Below are 15,487 nucleotides of genomic sequence, written 5' to 3' on the forward strand. Positions count from 1 at the left end.
GTAAACCGTTACCGTTGCAACAGAGACGGCAGTCTGTTGCGACGGCATCGGCTAAACCTAGAGCCGCTATATAAATGGGCCGACCCATCAGCTTAAGTTTAGCCATTTCGGATCGGCTTTTTCATTGTTGCGCTGCTAGGGTTACCACAGCCAAGTTTCGGCTTTCGCCAAATTTGCCGAAAATAATACTTTATTTAATAAAACAATTCACGTGCCGCCAATAATCGCTCGCAGTGAACAATCACCAACCTGGCAGCATCGTAATCCTGTGATTACGATCTGCGTAGCCTTTGCAATGCTGCCAGGTTAGGTTTGCCCCAACTATAGGCAATATGATAATATGAAGAAGATATTTTAGAAGTTCGGCGTGTTTCCAAACAATTTTGTCGACGTCATCATTGTTGTAAATGGAAAATCTTAACACCTCTATCTCAGAATTTAATTTTTGTCTTTATGTGGTTAATATTTCCTGTCTATCTGTCTTGTACTAGTATATGTATAATTGTATCAAATCAAGACGTTAATAAAAAGTTTTTTTTTCCTGTAGACAATTTCTACTTCATTTTAAAAGAAATTGATCCAAATAATTGAGAGATCAATTTTACTATTCAATTCGCAACTCCAATAAAATATAGGGGACGCTGCAGCCAGTCTAATGGCGGATGAAAAAAGTAGAACATACAAATGCCGTAACTTATAACTTGCTTTGACGCTTAGTGAATGACAGTAATTTTTCATCGTGTTTGTGGGAAGCTTTATTTTTAAATTATTCTTCTAAAATTACATTACACCATAAACTGTCTGAGGCCTGTAAGTTACCCCAAAGAAAACGCGTGGAATGGAATGTTTTACCTTTTTCTTTAGTATTATGAATCACCGCAAGGTCGCGTATTCGAGCTCTGGAGTTGCGAATCGCATTTTCTTTCTTTTTTTTTTTTAAATATTTTGTTAATTATTTTTAAGAATAATAAAATCAACCAAGTACAATAGTAGAAATTACAAAAAAAAAAAAAAAGGGTGGGAGGATACATTTTAAGAGTTGCTAGTTACATGACCTTAGATTGTCTAGCCCAGATCTTGGGAATTTTTTAAGCTCAATCTTAGGTTTTACGATGGTTCAGGAGTCCCAATGGCAGTCCTGATGTCAAGATTGAGTGGAGCCATGATTGAATAAAATCAAAAGTTATATTGTACATGACTGGCCCTTGGCATCCTGAGATATGATGCATATCAGAAAGCAATGGATTTACCAAAACTTTTAATAAATTAAGACTTAAATTATTGCTCATTTCCCTGATCTAATTGAAACTGTGCATGATACTTAATTTCCTAAGTTTCTGACAATGTTAGCAATTTATTATGCAATTTTTTTCCAGCTTCCAGAAATTTAAAATGGACAAAAAAATGTCAATAAAAGAGAATGACAAAAATGGTGTGGAAGCGAATGGTCATGTAAAGAATTCATCAAATATGCAGTTAAGTGTCAATTTATTTATCCAATGATGTTCGATAATTTATTATTCGATATTTCGATAGTTGGGAATCTGGCGATTTTTCTTCCTTGGCTTCAATTTTTGGCTCCAGTTCCTGCGCGAGGGGTATTTTTCGTTGCAAATCTAAACAAAGAGAACCGAAACATCTATTCACATAGGGTTACTATAAATCAGCAGGGTTACCAAAATAAAATTATTTAGGCCAAAAATGAGACGACCGCGCCCAGATTCCCAATTATCGAAATATCCCCTTCTTAGCATGTGTTTTCCTAAAAATTAGCTTGCTACACATTATTATGTGATGGTACGTATTAGGTTATGTGGACAAGGGAAACAAATTCACCAAAACACATTGAAACAGACACAAATTCTAGCTTTCACCGGTCACCAAATACGTGGCGCTTGTTCTTCGTTCTATTGACGACTTAATGCAAACGGGTTTTTTCGCATTTAGCTCCATTTACCGTCCAATATGGGCACCGTTCGTGTTTGCGATAACTCTGGCAAAAAGCAGCCCACACATCAGACCCCGTTTAGTCCCCCCCCCCCCCATTCTATGGCTTTGAAAAAGTAATATTTTTACACATACGTGGGCGTAGTTTTTGTAGCTTTCCGGCAAATTTTGCCTGCCATTCATGATCCCTACAACCGATAAGTAACCAAATGCTTTTAATCAACTAGCTGCGTTGCCCGGTCTACTTTAAACATAAAAATTGTGTCAAGTGACGTACATTCAACAATCAGGCTTAAATAAAAGAAAAAAACATCATGCAAAATTTCCCTTCCAAAACAATGGCGATAGATATTAAAACACATTTAAGAAAATAAAATGAGAAAGACATTTATGAAGTGTAACCATGGAAACACAAAACAAAATTAGTTTAAGAGAAAGATGGAAAGAAACAATGGATTCAAAAAGCGTAACGGTGGAAACATGAAAGTAAAATGGTTAACAACTTGAATGCAGATGAGATTTTTCGAACTTGATTTAAAAAGACTTGTAACATTTTTTCCTTTGGACATAGAAGCTTAGTTTCTATCTAATGGTGTCAAAAAGAAAACTGTGAGAGAATTCCTTCAATTTTTATTATTGACGCTTTTAATGAAGAAAGTAGTGCCTAAATTTCATCTAAGCCGATAAAAATTCGAGCTAAAAAACGCAAATAACTCCCGCCTTAACTAAGTTAAAGCATTGAAACAAATTGCGTAGAACGTGGAAAATTCTACCCTTTCCAACGATATATAATATTATTAAGTGCAAGTAATTTTTCACCCCCATATTCGGGAATTTATGTGAAAGTTGGGCTTAAATTGGAATAAAAAAGAACTATTCATAAAAAAATTTTCGAACAGGTCTGCAAACCTTTTCAGAACTTAAAGTAACAAATTGAAAATTTCAGCGAAATCGGCCGGGTAGTTCTCGATTTTTGCGAGTCCAAACACGCAGACGCTTTTTGGAGACTTCATTTTATACTATGTAGAGAAGAGCCAAAGTAGCGGATGGAAAACTCTTTTATAAAAAAATGTTTTCTTTTCTTTTTAACAGGAAAGAATCAAAGCAAGCCCTTCCACAAAGAAAAGTATATACACATCGAAATTCTGTTCTCACGTAAGATTTTTCCTTTTGCTACAATACTAAAAATTATAACTGATTTAATATTAATTACTACACTCACTGGCCAATGAATTAGAAACCTAAGATCAATACATGAAATACACCGCCAGTTCAGTCATTCCAGCCGAGGACTGCAGTTTCGTGCTCATCAGCCTGTAATGGGAAGTGACTGAGCTGGAGGTGGGAAACCTCTTAAGGAAGCCAAGAGTGCCAAACAAACTGGTAGCTAATATAGAATTAGCACTGACCAGACGAGTGACCGAAGCAATAGTTCGGTTCAACTCAATCAATATTTTATTGGACCAACTTTGGCACGGATAACTGCTCTGATTCGTTTGGGCATCGAGTCTACAAGTTTTTAGAGTGCATTTACATCCATAGAATACCATGCATTGGCTATGCAGCTTTTTAAATCTTGTAAATTAAATGGAAGAAGAGAGTGCTGTCGGATGCGTCTTTCCATCATATCCCACAAATTTTCTATGGGGTTAAGATGCGGTGGCCAGGAGAGAAGGTGTTGGAAGTCAGACTGATGCTCAACGAGACAATTTTCTGGCACGATGTATAGTTGCATTATCGTCCACGAAGTATCCGTCGCCATCAGGTATAAAAATGCAACATTGCAGGGTGCACTTGATCTGCCAGTATATCTACGTATCGCATGGCTGTTTGTTTACGAGGTTTTGTTTACCCCCCAGGGCACCGCTTTCATGTCAGCAGAACATGCTTCATATCATGATACTCCTTCCAGACCCTTGCACAGTGCGAGTAAGTCAAGAAGTTTCTCTCAAAAGGTTTCTAATTCATTGGCCAGTGAGTGTATAATCTCTATCATAAGTTGGTTTTGAAAAGCTGAAGTGCTTCTTAGAGGAAGTAAGCATTTTTATCCATTACTGCAGTGGTGCCCAACTTTTTTACCCGAGGGCCGCACCTCATATTAAGATAAATCTCGGGGGGCAGCCAGAATACATACACAATTTTAAAATATTTAAAAGTTTTCTGAAGAACATGAGAAAATTATGGCAAAAGAAAGTAAAATGCCAAACAAGAATTCCCTATGCACAGATCATTGTGTTTTCCAATAATTTTGTAGAGATGATTTGAAGTTGTTGAAATCTCTCGCCCTATGTACATCGTAATATTCTATGCAATATATATTAAATGTTAGAAATCTTGTGATAATATAAAATAGAAAGATGGGGAGTTTTAAGCAACGTTTTTATTAAAATAATTTAATTTATAACACATTTCTCACATGGTTCAAAGTCACCTTGTGTGGTACTGTTCAACCACGGATTGTACGGAATTTTCAAACCTCTAGATAAGACGAATCTATCTGAATGAGGGGGAAAAGTAAAACTTTGATGCCGGTATTCCGCTCATTTGAATGAGACTCTGCTTTTGCAAAAGCTGTCATCGCTAAAAAATAATAGATTCGTCCATTTCTGGCTGTAAAACGGATGTTTATCTTTCCATACAAACCGTGGTCAGACAGTAGGATAACTTAAAAATAAGTCAATAATTGATTTTAAGTCGCTGTTGTATTTACGATTTCCCAATTTGGGATAACTATACAATATTTTAGGAGTTTATCTACTGTTTTATGCCGATAGATGTAATAACTTTTTTAAAAATATTAGTTCGGTTGTTAAAGATAAACTACGAATCAAAGTTACAGTAAGTGACTGCATCATGCCGCAGTTTAAATTCAAGCTATCTTTGAAATTCCATTGATTTAAAACATTTTTGATGTCCATAATTCGGTTGATTCTGACACGCATTGATGAAGGTTGCCAATGCCTGTACTATTCTCACTATTGAAAACTGAACTTTTCGTTAGAGACTTTTTTACACGTAAAATCATTAGATTCACTCAATTTACACTGTACATTATCTTTACTAAATCTATGAATTTCCTCTCCAGAGATCTGATGGAAGTCAATCATCTACAAACAGTATACAACATCAGTGTCGCCGTCTGTACATTGCTGCTCATCAATGCTGCTATTTATTACTTGAGCGAGCCTGAAATGTAAGTTTTTTTTCCTTGCAACGTGTTTTGAAAACATTTCCTTGTAATTAACTCATTAAAAAGTTAGACTGCCTGATGACAGATTTTCTCTTCTAGGTTTTGGAAAGATACACTGATAATGAGGTGGGCCGTTTCAAAGTTAGATCTGTTTGTGGGAATATGGATTTTGCTACAGCTCTTCGCTTACTTTATTTACGCCGGTTTCACTCTATGGCTACAGTTAAGAAACCGGATATTTACAAAGGCAAGGTGATGCCACTTATTCAGTGAGATATTTTGGAGTATTATTTTTTGCGCCATTTTCCCTTTTTGCTTAATTTCACATACAGTCATTCAGGCAGGGCAATTTTGATCCAAAATTTCCTTATTTTAAACTGCCCTCTTTATATTTTAGCAGTTTTCTTTCGCTTGTTAGCATATATAGAACGAAACTAAAGTATTGTATCGTTAAAATTAGGAAATAATAATTATACAAGTAAAATTCAGTTAAAATTAATTATTAGCCTGGTTCAGTGTTATTTCGCCATTTAGGATCTCTTTGACCTATGTCAGAAATGTGACTAAAAAGAGTTATTCTACTGAAAGTGAAGAAACCTCGAATTAAAAAATAAAATTTCTAACTGTTCAAAAACTCTATTCTTACTTTGCAACATTACAAGATTTCTATCAATCATTTACATAACAGTATAGAGCATTACAATGTAGGAGCAGTTTCAACAACTTCAAAAATAGCTTCCAAACAGTAACTTTAGAATAACTGAAAGATGGAATTAGGTGCGTAAAATATTGCTAACTTTTTCTTCCGGAAGAAAAGTAGAAAACTGATTTTATAAATAATCTCACCAGCAAAGTGCAGCACTAGGCCTTTTTTGTTGAAAGTTAAATGCTATTCTAGAAATATGAAATGGCACAAAATTAAGTCAACGTGATTCACAGTTATTCTAAATACTAAATATATTTTAACTGCTAAGTTATATTAACTCTTGCTTTGTGTCAAAATATGTCGAAATAATTGACAAGTAGTTGATGATCAAAGCATATGATGCAATGAATATACATAAATGCAAGGCTATAAAAGTGTCCAACCTTATTTTTTTGTGAAAACCTGATGGATACGAAACAAATGCGCTAACATGAGCCGACTTTGAACTTTTCTGCGCATGCGTGAATTTTTTACCACGTGTTAATAGTGTCAATCAAAGGGAGCAGCACTAACCTTTCAATCACCTCTTGAGTTTGGGAAACAGTCAGAAGTTGCAACAGGTCATATCAGGAGAGAAAGGAGCCTATTGAACTACAAGAGCGATTTTTCACCAAAAACGTGGAAATCAATTGCGAGAAATGTGCTGAGAAATTGTAACCGAAAGCTGTCTGCCTCTTTCGAGTGGTTTCCGCATGGCTGTCGCCCAGTTTCCGGCAAAATGTGATGCAGTACCGTTTTTTTTACCGTTAGTTAAATTATATTATAGTATGATTAAGTTATTTTTCTTAAAATTCAAACATTCGAAAATAGGCCTTCACACTAATTCTGTTAGCCAGCGATTGGCACTATTGACAAACAAGAAAATATTCACACATATGTACGTACAACGGTTCAAGGTCGGCCAGCGCGCTTGATTCACATTTATAGTTTTCACAGAAGGAAAAAAAAAAGTTGGCCACTTTCCTTACAGCCCTCGTATTTCATGAGCAAGAATCATCAACAGAGAAAATTAATAAGAGAAGTGCACAAATGACTAAATCTGCAAAGAAGCAAAACGGAGTCAATGATGAACACAAATACTGTCTGACCACGCTTGCGATGGAATTGGCAAGCGACCAATTAAGACGATTCCATCTTAATGATGATGAAGAGGAAAACTTTGGTCCGTGCGCTTCGTTCATTTCAAAGAGACTCTGCTTCATTTAGAGGCTAACATACATCTGTAACTGCAAACTGACGTCCCTACAAACCAATAGATACGTCCGTTTCTGCACGTGAACCAGATGTTCACCTTTCCATTTCAATGGTGGCCAAATAGTAGCTATATACAGGCCCGCGCCAAGCCTGATCGGCGCCGTAGAGCAAATGTCTTTTGAGCGCCTTTATGCAGTAATATTCGAACAAAATATAGTTAACATGTGGGGTGAGGTTTTGTAGACAAAAGTAATATAGAAGAAAATACGTTTGGCATTTAAGGTAAATGCACCAGTAGTGGCCACTGCTTCAGTAGTGGCCACTTTAAGGTTTATATTTGAAAAATAAGGATTCCAGGTCTCCCAATGGATTCAAATTTGCAGGAGGTAAAGTTCAGGATATATTGTAGTGAGCAGCTCAAGGAGGAGTAGATAGAGCATCATGGAAAACTGTTATAAATTATTTAGTACGGTCATCTGGATTGTCCATTTTTTTTCAGCTGTCTTCTAACGCTTCTCCATAACGAGGTATAAAAACATTGTGTTGTGTCATGAATGGAACAATGCTCAAAAATAATATTTTTAGAGCTGTAACCATATTATGAAATGTGAAAGATCATGTTTGGAACGTTTTCAACCCCAAATAGTTGTTTTCTCGGCTGACAGTTTATGTGGCCACTACTGGTACCAAAAATGTTAGGAAATTCAAAAGTGGCCACCGAGTGGCCACTTCTGAATCAGGAAGGTTTTTCATAAATCATCTCGATTTTCCTTTTAGTAGGATGTAATACCTTAACATAATAACCTGCCTCATTTCTGATGTAATATTATCTGGCATTTAAAAAAATATGACAATTGAGGAAGAATAGGGCTATAATATGCTCATTGAGTTTCAAATATGGTAATTAATACTGTAGCCCCACAGTTTAAAGAAGCCACAAAGTATGATTCACTGTGTCAACTGCTAGGTGCGTTTACCTCTTGTATGAACAGGCCAGGATTGCTCATTACGCCATCTCCTAGGCCCCAGCCTAGGGGCGCATATCACAGAGAAAAAAAATTATTAAATAGCTTGTTAGTAAAAAAAAAAAAAAAAAAGAAGAAACAGGAGTTTGGCGCTCTAGTATATATAGAGGAGAAAAATTCAACTAGAACCGATTGCAACTTGCCTGCTGAGCAGGTAAAAAAAATGCAGGGGGAAGGGCCTAATATTTGATCGAGGTAATCCCTTTTCTAATCAAAGCAGATAATTTTTAATTTCTTAGGTTTAAGAAATCATTTCTTGAAAATACAGATTTTCTTATTAGAAGTAAATCACACACCGTAAAATTAGTAAAAACCATGATAAATAAAATTTTCAGTTATGAAGCTTGTTTAAGGAACCATTTTTCTCTTGGAAGTCTTTAAATCATGTCAGTAAGTATGTGTTTTGCAATTAATAATCTATTGATTCATATTCTGCTAATAGTCAGGAGCACCCGAAATTCAAAATTTTTGAGAAGGGGGACGAACTAAATACCGAATAACAAAATGCGAGCATTGTACTACTAGTAGTTTTCTAAAATATCTGTGACTAGTAATAATTTAGTGCTTACTAAAATTATGTTTACAATAAATAGCGTAAATAATCAGAAAAAAATAAAATATTAAATCCAAGTACTTAAAAATTATTTACCAGACAATACCAGATATTTACCGCCAAAGTATTAGGATAGGTTAGAAATATTGTAAAACTTCCGAATATGTGAAGTATGTAACATTTACGGACTTTTTTAAAAAAATATCTTTGAAAATTCCCTGATTTCTGTATTTTATCGATGTCCAAAACGCCCGTAATTAATTCTTCAGATCTAATGAATATTTTATTTTCTAAAATATTCATTAACTCAAGACACAGCTGAGAATTAATGATAATTTTTATGAGTCTCTTGAATCAAAACGGATGAATTAACGTTTTATCATTGAATGCGATCGGCAAAAACTAGAAGTCTAAAAGTCCTCAACTACACAGTGAGACATATAAGGAGGGTTAAAAATAATGCTAAATACATAATTATAAATGTCCAAATGGTAAAATCTCATGAAAAGAACAATGAGCAAGTAAGTATTAGAAAAGTGGATGCAATCGGATTTCGAAATGTGTGAAAAATTGGGATTTTCGAGTAACAGCGTAAAAAATAGCCAAGATGTGTATGTTTAATCTAATGTGTAGAATTCGATAAATATTCAAAATGTTCTTGAATTCAAAATCCATGCCCAATAGACAATTTCCATTATTTTTGAGATTTTTTGCAGAAAATCATGGCTTTCCATGAACATTTTCGATCATAGCCGAATTCCAAGACTTTCCAGGTGCGCGGACACCCTGCCTTTAGTAGTATTGAAAACTTATGCTACCAATATCCGATATCCATTGATGTGCCTTCGTAAGTTGTAGGAAACAAATTGTCCTAGAATTACATTGAATAGTGTGCTTACCTTATTATTAATTATGAATGATTTTGAAGTGATGGTAATTATTCAGTTCATACTTACCAAAGTTTATATGTATAATACTTATATAAGTACATACATTTTATTTTAATTTATTTTTTAAATTAGCGTACAAAAATTACAAATGCAAATTTTCTATTAAAAACTTTTTCTTTTATCCTAACTACTTATGTACTTTGAAGAAAGAAATGTACTACAAAAATGTGATTAATACAGTGAAATCCCGTTATAACGAGCTTCAGGGAACCACAAAATTTGTTCGTTGTAACGGGAATTTCGTTGTAATGGAATTCCTGTAGCGCAATAGAAATGAAGTAGGGACTGAAAAGTTCTTTCCCTGAACCGAATATTTCGTTGTATTGGTATTTGTTGTAATGGGATTTCACTGTACATTGGTACTTGATGTAACTAACTATCATATTGAATCAATTTTTATTCATCAGCTATCTGAATTTAAAGCAAGTAATGTAAATTCTAAGGAAAGGATGTCAGATGGCCACTACTGACTCATGTATGTGGCCACTACTGAAAATCTCAGATTTTGGAGTGGCCACTAATGGATCAAATTCGAGGTTTAGGAAAAAATTACTAAAAAATTGAAAAAATTGAAATTCTGGCATTTTTGTAAAATGGGAAGATTAAGGGAGAGTTGGGCTATAATACGCTCATTGAGTTTAGAAATTAGTATTGATATTGTAGATCCACAGTTTAAAATACACACAAAATATCCTTAACTTTGGCCACTACTGGTGCGTTACCTTAATTCATCAAAAAGAAAAAAATCTATAAATCTTTAATTTTGGATCACAGTGTACGTTTTTACTTCACATCCCGAAGTTATTTCGAGTGAGGGCAGATATAAGGGAGAGGCTATCGAAATTGGCTTTTGAACTCTTAACTTTTTCTCTTGGAAACCCTGCATTGAGATGCTGTTAAAAAAAAGAGATGACCAGTTTCAGTTAATCAAAGCATTTTACCCCACAATTTAAAAAAAAAAAATCTTGGAATTTGATAGAAATAATTATTGCTCTTTTAAGTCTAATAAGTACTTCAAAAAAAGGAGGGGGACGGCTGTTATGCCGCTTAAATTTCTAATATTTGATATATTGCCGAAAAAAAGAAAGATGTCTATTTCTGAACTTCGTATTGATCAATGTTTAGTTTGTTTCTGAAGTAAATGTTTCAAACTGAAGAAAATTATGAAAAGTCACTTTACGGAGATAGTGGGTTTGTTCAAGTATGCCTGCCCGACAAAAAACAAACGAGATTTTTTGGGCTGGGCCCGTTTTGACGAACCCTACCTTTGATATGCCAATGCGTTTTTGAAAAAAGAAAACATTTAAATAAAAAATTCTGCAATACAGAACCGTTACAAAAGGCATTGAATTTAATTTTCAGCAAGTCAATGCCCTATAGCCAGAGCTAAGGCAGAAATACATGAAATACACCGCCAGCCCAGTCATTCCAAACCGAGAACTGCTGTTTCGTGCTTATTAGCAATCGTTAGCCCGGAATAGGAAGTGACTGAGCTGGAGGTGGAAAACATCTAAAGGAAGCCAAGAGTATCCAAGATCCCTATAGCCAAGATTCTAGCTAGCTATTAGGGTGGTAATTTACTGAATATACCAGCCTTGCCTTCAATCCTCGAGTTGAACTGAACCATTGCTTCGGTCACTCTTCTGGTCAGTGCTAATTCTGTATTAGCTACCAGTTTGCTTGCCACTCATGACTTCCTTAAGAGGTTTTCCACCTCCAGCTCAGCCACTTCCTATCCCGGGCTGACGAGTGCTAATAAGCACGAAACTGCAGTCCTCGGTTGGAATGATTTTCATCGAAAATATAAATTTCTTTCTTATTTACAGGTCATCGATTTCCTGTTCCTGTCTCTTTTCATTGTATCTATAGGACTACTCTATACGCTTACGCCTTACACGGTGCTTAGAAACAACATCCCACCTATAACGGGCTTTGCTATCGTTGCCGAACAGGTAAAGATGTGAAAAATAAAACAAATCTATTTAAGTTAGTTTCTTCTATTGCTACACAATATTTGGTTTGAATGTTGATAAACACTAGTAGGGCTCTACGGATCATAATAGTCGTGACAGAAGCAATTCAAGAAGAGCGTTCCTGTCTCTCTATTATTTTCTCTTCAGCAATGCAACTCTCTAACAATGTTCTCTCTTTTTTATAACTTTTCCTAAATGTTTCACTAAAGACATTTAAAATAATACTTTTCAAAGTTTAGATTTTCTTTTCTTTTGTTAAAGCACGAGATTCCACTATTGCAACCGTAATTCAGTTCCTACTATTAGATAACACTCCCCCTAGATATTTATATGTTCAAATTTTCTGCCGTTTATACAATACTTTCTATTCATCCACTCAAGTTCAAATACAGATTTTTCACACATTAATTCATTAATTAAATTTAATAAATTAATTTTACGAAGGAATGGACTTTATTTGACTTTATTTTCTTTACATTGTGTTTCTTTAATGTCAGTAAACTTTTAAAAGGAAATATTTTGCACTCTTTAATACAAACCTCTTTCCCTGTTATATATATATATATATATATATATATATATATATATAGACAGAGAGAGAGAGAGAGAGAGAGAGAGAGAGAGCTATAGGTGTGTGTCTGTTGACTTTAAAATAATCTTTTATTCAAAACAAATAAATAAAGGAATGAAATAACATAAATTAAAATCCTTTATCAATTTTTAAGGGATCTAAATTCCTTCAGTTACTAGTTTTTTTTTTTTTTTTTTTGTAACTTTCTGTTCTGCGAATTTTTAAAATAAGACAGGACAATCAGAGCGGTTGTCTAACCAGGCGAAGTTTTTTCACATTTCATAATTAACAGACACAAGACAACATGGGAAATATTTACAGCCCAGAGTGGAAATCTCACCCAGGGCACCGATGAAAATTAAACCCACGATCTCCATTAATAACTTACGCACTCGGCAACGGAGGCCACTCGAACTCCTTTCCCTATCGTTTTGGACCAGTCACGTGAACGAAATCGCTTCACCTATAAGTGACATGAATTTTGTCACGAAACAAAATCAGAACCGATACCGAAGTTGATCTTAGGCATACCAGAATCGCGCCAAATGAAAAGACACCTAAATAATTTGTAAAAGTTATGCATATGATAGTAACTTGATTATTGATGGTTTTCTCTTGAAGATATATTTAAAAAAATAATTTTAAAGAATTTTAAAATTCTGACTTTTATCCAAAAAAAAAAATTTTTTTTGTGGTATTTTAATTCGGTCATAATTAAATAGTTATCTGATAGGAAAATATTCGTTTATAATAACATTTTCTCAGACTTGCTAATCTTATATTTTTCAGGTTCGAATATTCATGAAAGTATATTCTTTTGTAAGAGAAACTGCTCCACGAGCTATGAAATACAAACCTTCAAAAGGTAATTGATTTTCGTTTTGATCTGAAAAAAAGTATTCTCAAAAAATCTCCCCTTACTAGAAAAGGTTATAGGAAATTAAAATTATCAGAGACGTTTTGATGGGAGGTCTCGGCAGGTCACTGGGACTCCCAAAAAATCTTTCTTCGGAAAATTTGAACTAAAACTTTTTTTTTACTAAATGTTTTTCTTTGAATAATGCCTAATGTTCTTTCTCATTAGACCGGGGTGTCCACCTGGGAAGGAGGGGGGTGTCTTGGCGCAGACTGTGCCATTAAAATTTTTTTTTTGGGGGGGGGGGTGTTTTGAGGGGTATTTTTCACTTTTTAGGGAGTCTTGCTTACGGGGGGTCTTCGCGATATTTAGAGGGATGCGCCCTTACTCTTAGGGGGGGCACCCCTGCATTAGATGCTAAGTATGTATGACATGAGTGCAAACATGTACGAGTAGTTAAAGCATACAAATTAACTTTTCTTTTACCTTTTTGAATTTCAGATGGAAATCAACTACACAGCATTATTCCATCGCTCAGGCACTACACATATTTTCTCTTCATACCAGCTTTCATATTTCGAGAATCCTATCCACGGTAAGTTTTGATTTGATTGGATTTGAAAAAGCAGTACTATATTTAGAAAACTGCTGCAATAGTACTTATCTTCCTCGAGGCTTTGATTCTCGCGATTTCGTCCTAATCGAGAAAATTTAAGACTCGCCAACTATTTCAAATTCATACATATAAATCATCCATTGGCTCTGTTCCTATAACATTAGCGAAGTTTTCAGCCCGCGAAATCACCGGTATCGTCACTTTCGCGAAAATAAATTTATCAGCACGTCAAAACCGGCTTACGAAAAATGCATGAACAGACCTGCCACTGAGTTCCGTAACTAAAATAGTGGCCAGATGCATTTTCAAAAAGTCTCATATTTTTTTTAAAAAATAGTATGTATGCCTTAATAATGTAATGACATAGACATCGATAAATAGAAGCCTTATTTCAACAAATTAATCAAATAATGCCTCTAAAAATAAAAAGTTTACTGACATTCACTTAGAAGACAAGCAAGCTACTGTAAACAAAAATAGTAGTACCTGCGGAAGCGAGCTTTTCGCAAAAATAGCGATCGCAAAAAACTAACAATTCACAAAGATCGCGATTGCAAAAACGAAACACTTTGTACCAAAACATGAACATCACACATTTCTGATCGTAAATACATTTAACACCTGTCATTTTCTTTATTTTCAAAATTCATTTTCAAAAAGAAAAATGTTTTCGTTTTTTTTCGGAAAATTAAAAAAAAAAATTGTAAAAAAGTAAAAAGAAAGAAAACACCGGGAGTTTTTACGCATTTTAGTCTCTTTTTAACAAAAAACGTCGATTTTATTTTACAATTGATTGTAAAATAGTCTTTTTTTGCCCGTATTTTGGCTAAAATTGTCGATTTGCTTCACAACGGTATTCCTTTAGTCGCCAGTTGCAGTGCTGTCTGAATGAATGTATGGAAAGCTGAAATATCCATTTTGACCATCTACGAGTTACGTATAACGAGTGTTTTCGTCGTATCCATTGTGCGTATATATATATATATCCCGCCTAACTCAAAAACCTCTTGCATATAAAGTCTGCAGCTCGTTTCTTGATTACTATCGGCTGTGCCAAACTCGTACATCACCAACTTTTTTTCAATGGTAAAAAAGTTGGCAAAATGGGTATAAATTTTTTTTTTGTTCCGACTGAGTTTTTATTAATTATTTTTTGCCTTAACACTTTTTTTTTTCAGAACCAAAGAAATTCGCTGGCGAGTCATCGTATACAACATTTTCAAATTCTTCTCTTGCATCTTCATCACGTACTGTGTCTTCATGCGCTTCAACGTCGACATCTTTAAAAGCACTGGGTTGAAACCTTTCAGGCCTTCTGAGGCTGCACTCACCCTCGCTGGCGCCATGGTTGTCGGCTCCATGATGATGTTCCTCATCTTCTACGGAATTCTTCACTGCTGGCTCAACATCTTTGCCGAGCTGCTGAGGTTCGGGGACAGGGAGTTCTATCAAGTGAGTTGCTGTTACAAATAGCCGGTTGATTCTATTGAATTATGATCCAGTTTCATATACATTGTAGGGTATCTGCGTACATAGGGTATCAGCTACAAGTTTTGAGATCCATAACTTCTGCATATAACTTTCCATGACTCACAAAATGCAATTTTTCCAGAAAAAAAAACATGTTTTTCAAAAAAATATATAAATGAGTGCTTTGTGAAATAAATTGCAATCGTCTGAACAATGCTTTCATCACATAGAATCACATAATAAAATGGAGTGAATTTCAGAGAAGAAGATGAAATCGGATTTCAAAATGTGTGAAAAATCGGGACTGACTCGTAAAAGCGCAAGAACCGGCTAAGACACGTAAATTTACACCCAATCTATAAAATTCGGTAACTATGTACACTCTGGAACGCAAGGTCCATTTGTCATATTCTATGATTTTTGAGCATTTTCTGCT

The 15,487-nt window shown here is 34.8% G+C and overlaps 1 protein-coding gene across 1 annotated transcript in view; it reads left to right on the forward strand.

Annotated features, from left to right (window-relative positions):
- Nucleotides 1-15,487, forward strand: part of LOC129229948 (sterol O-acyltransferase 1-like) — a 38,861-nt gene that overhangs the window by 15,913 nt on the left and 7,461 nt on the right. Inside the window, exons 2-9 of the mRNA XM_054864332.1 lie at nt 1,377-1,475; nt 3,040-3,102; nt 5,033-5,140; nt 5,237-5,384; nt 11,392-11,517; nt 12,899-12,974; nt 13,467-13,560; nt 14,760-15,033. Of these exons, the coding sequence (XP_054720307.1) occupies nt 1,393-1,475; nt 3,040-3,102; nt 5,033-5,140; nt 5,237-5,384; nt 11,392-11,517; nt 12,899-12,974; nt 13,467-13,560; nt 14,760-15,033 (972 nt within the window). The 5' untranslated portion in view covers nt 1,377-1,392. The remainder of the gene's footprint in view (nt 1-1,376; nt 1,476-3,039; nt 3,103-5,032; nt 5,141-5,236; nt 5,385-11,391; nt 11,518-12,898; nt 12,975-13,466; nt 13,561-14,759; nt 15,034-15,487) is intronic.

Source organism: Uloborus diversus, chromosome 9, assembly GCF_026930045.1.
Source record: "Uloborus diversus isolate 005 chromosome 9, Udiv.v.3.1, whole genome shotgun sequence".
Taxonomy (NCBI): domain Eukaryota; kingdom Metazoa; phylum Arthropoda; class Arachnida; order Araneae; family Uloboridae; genus Uloborus; species Uloborus diversus.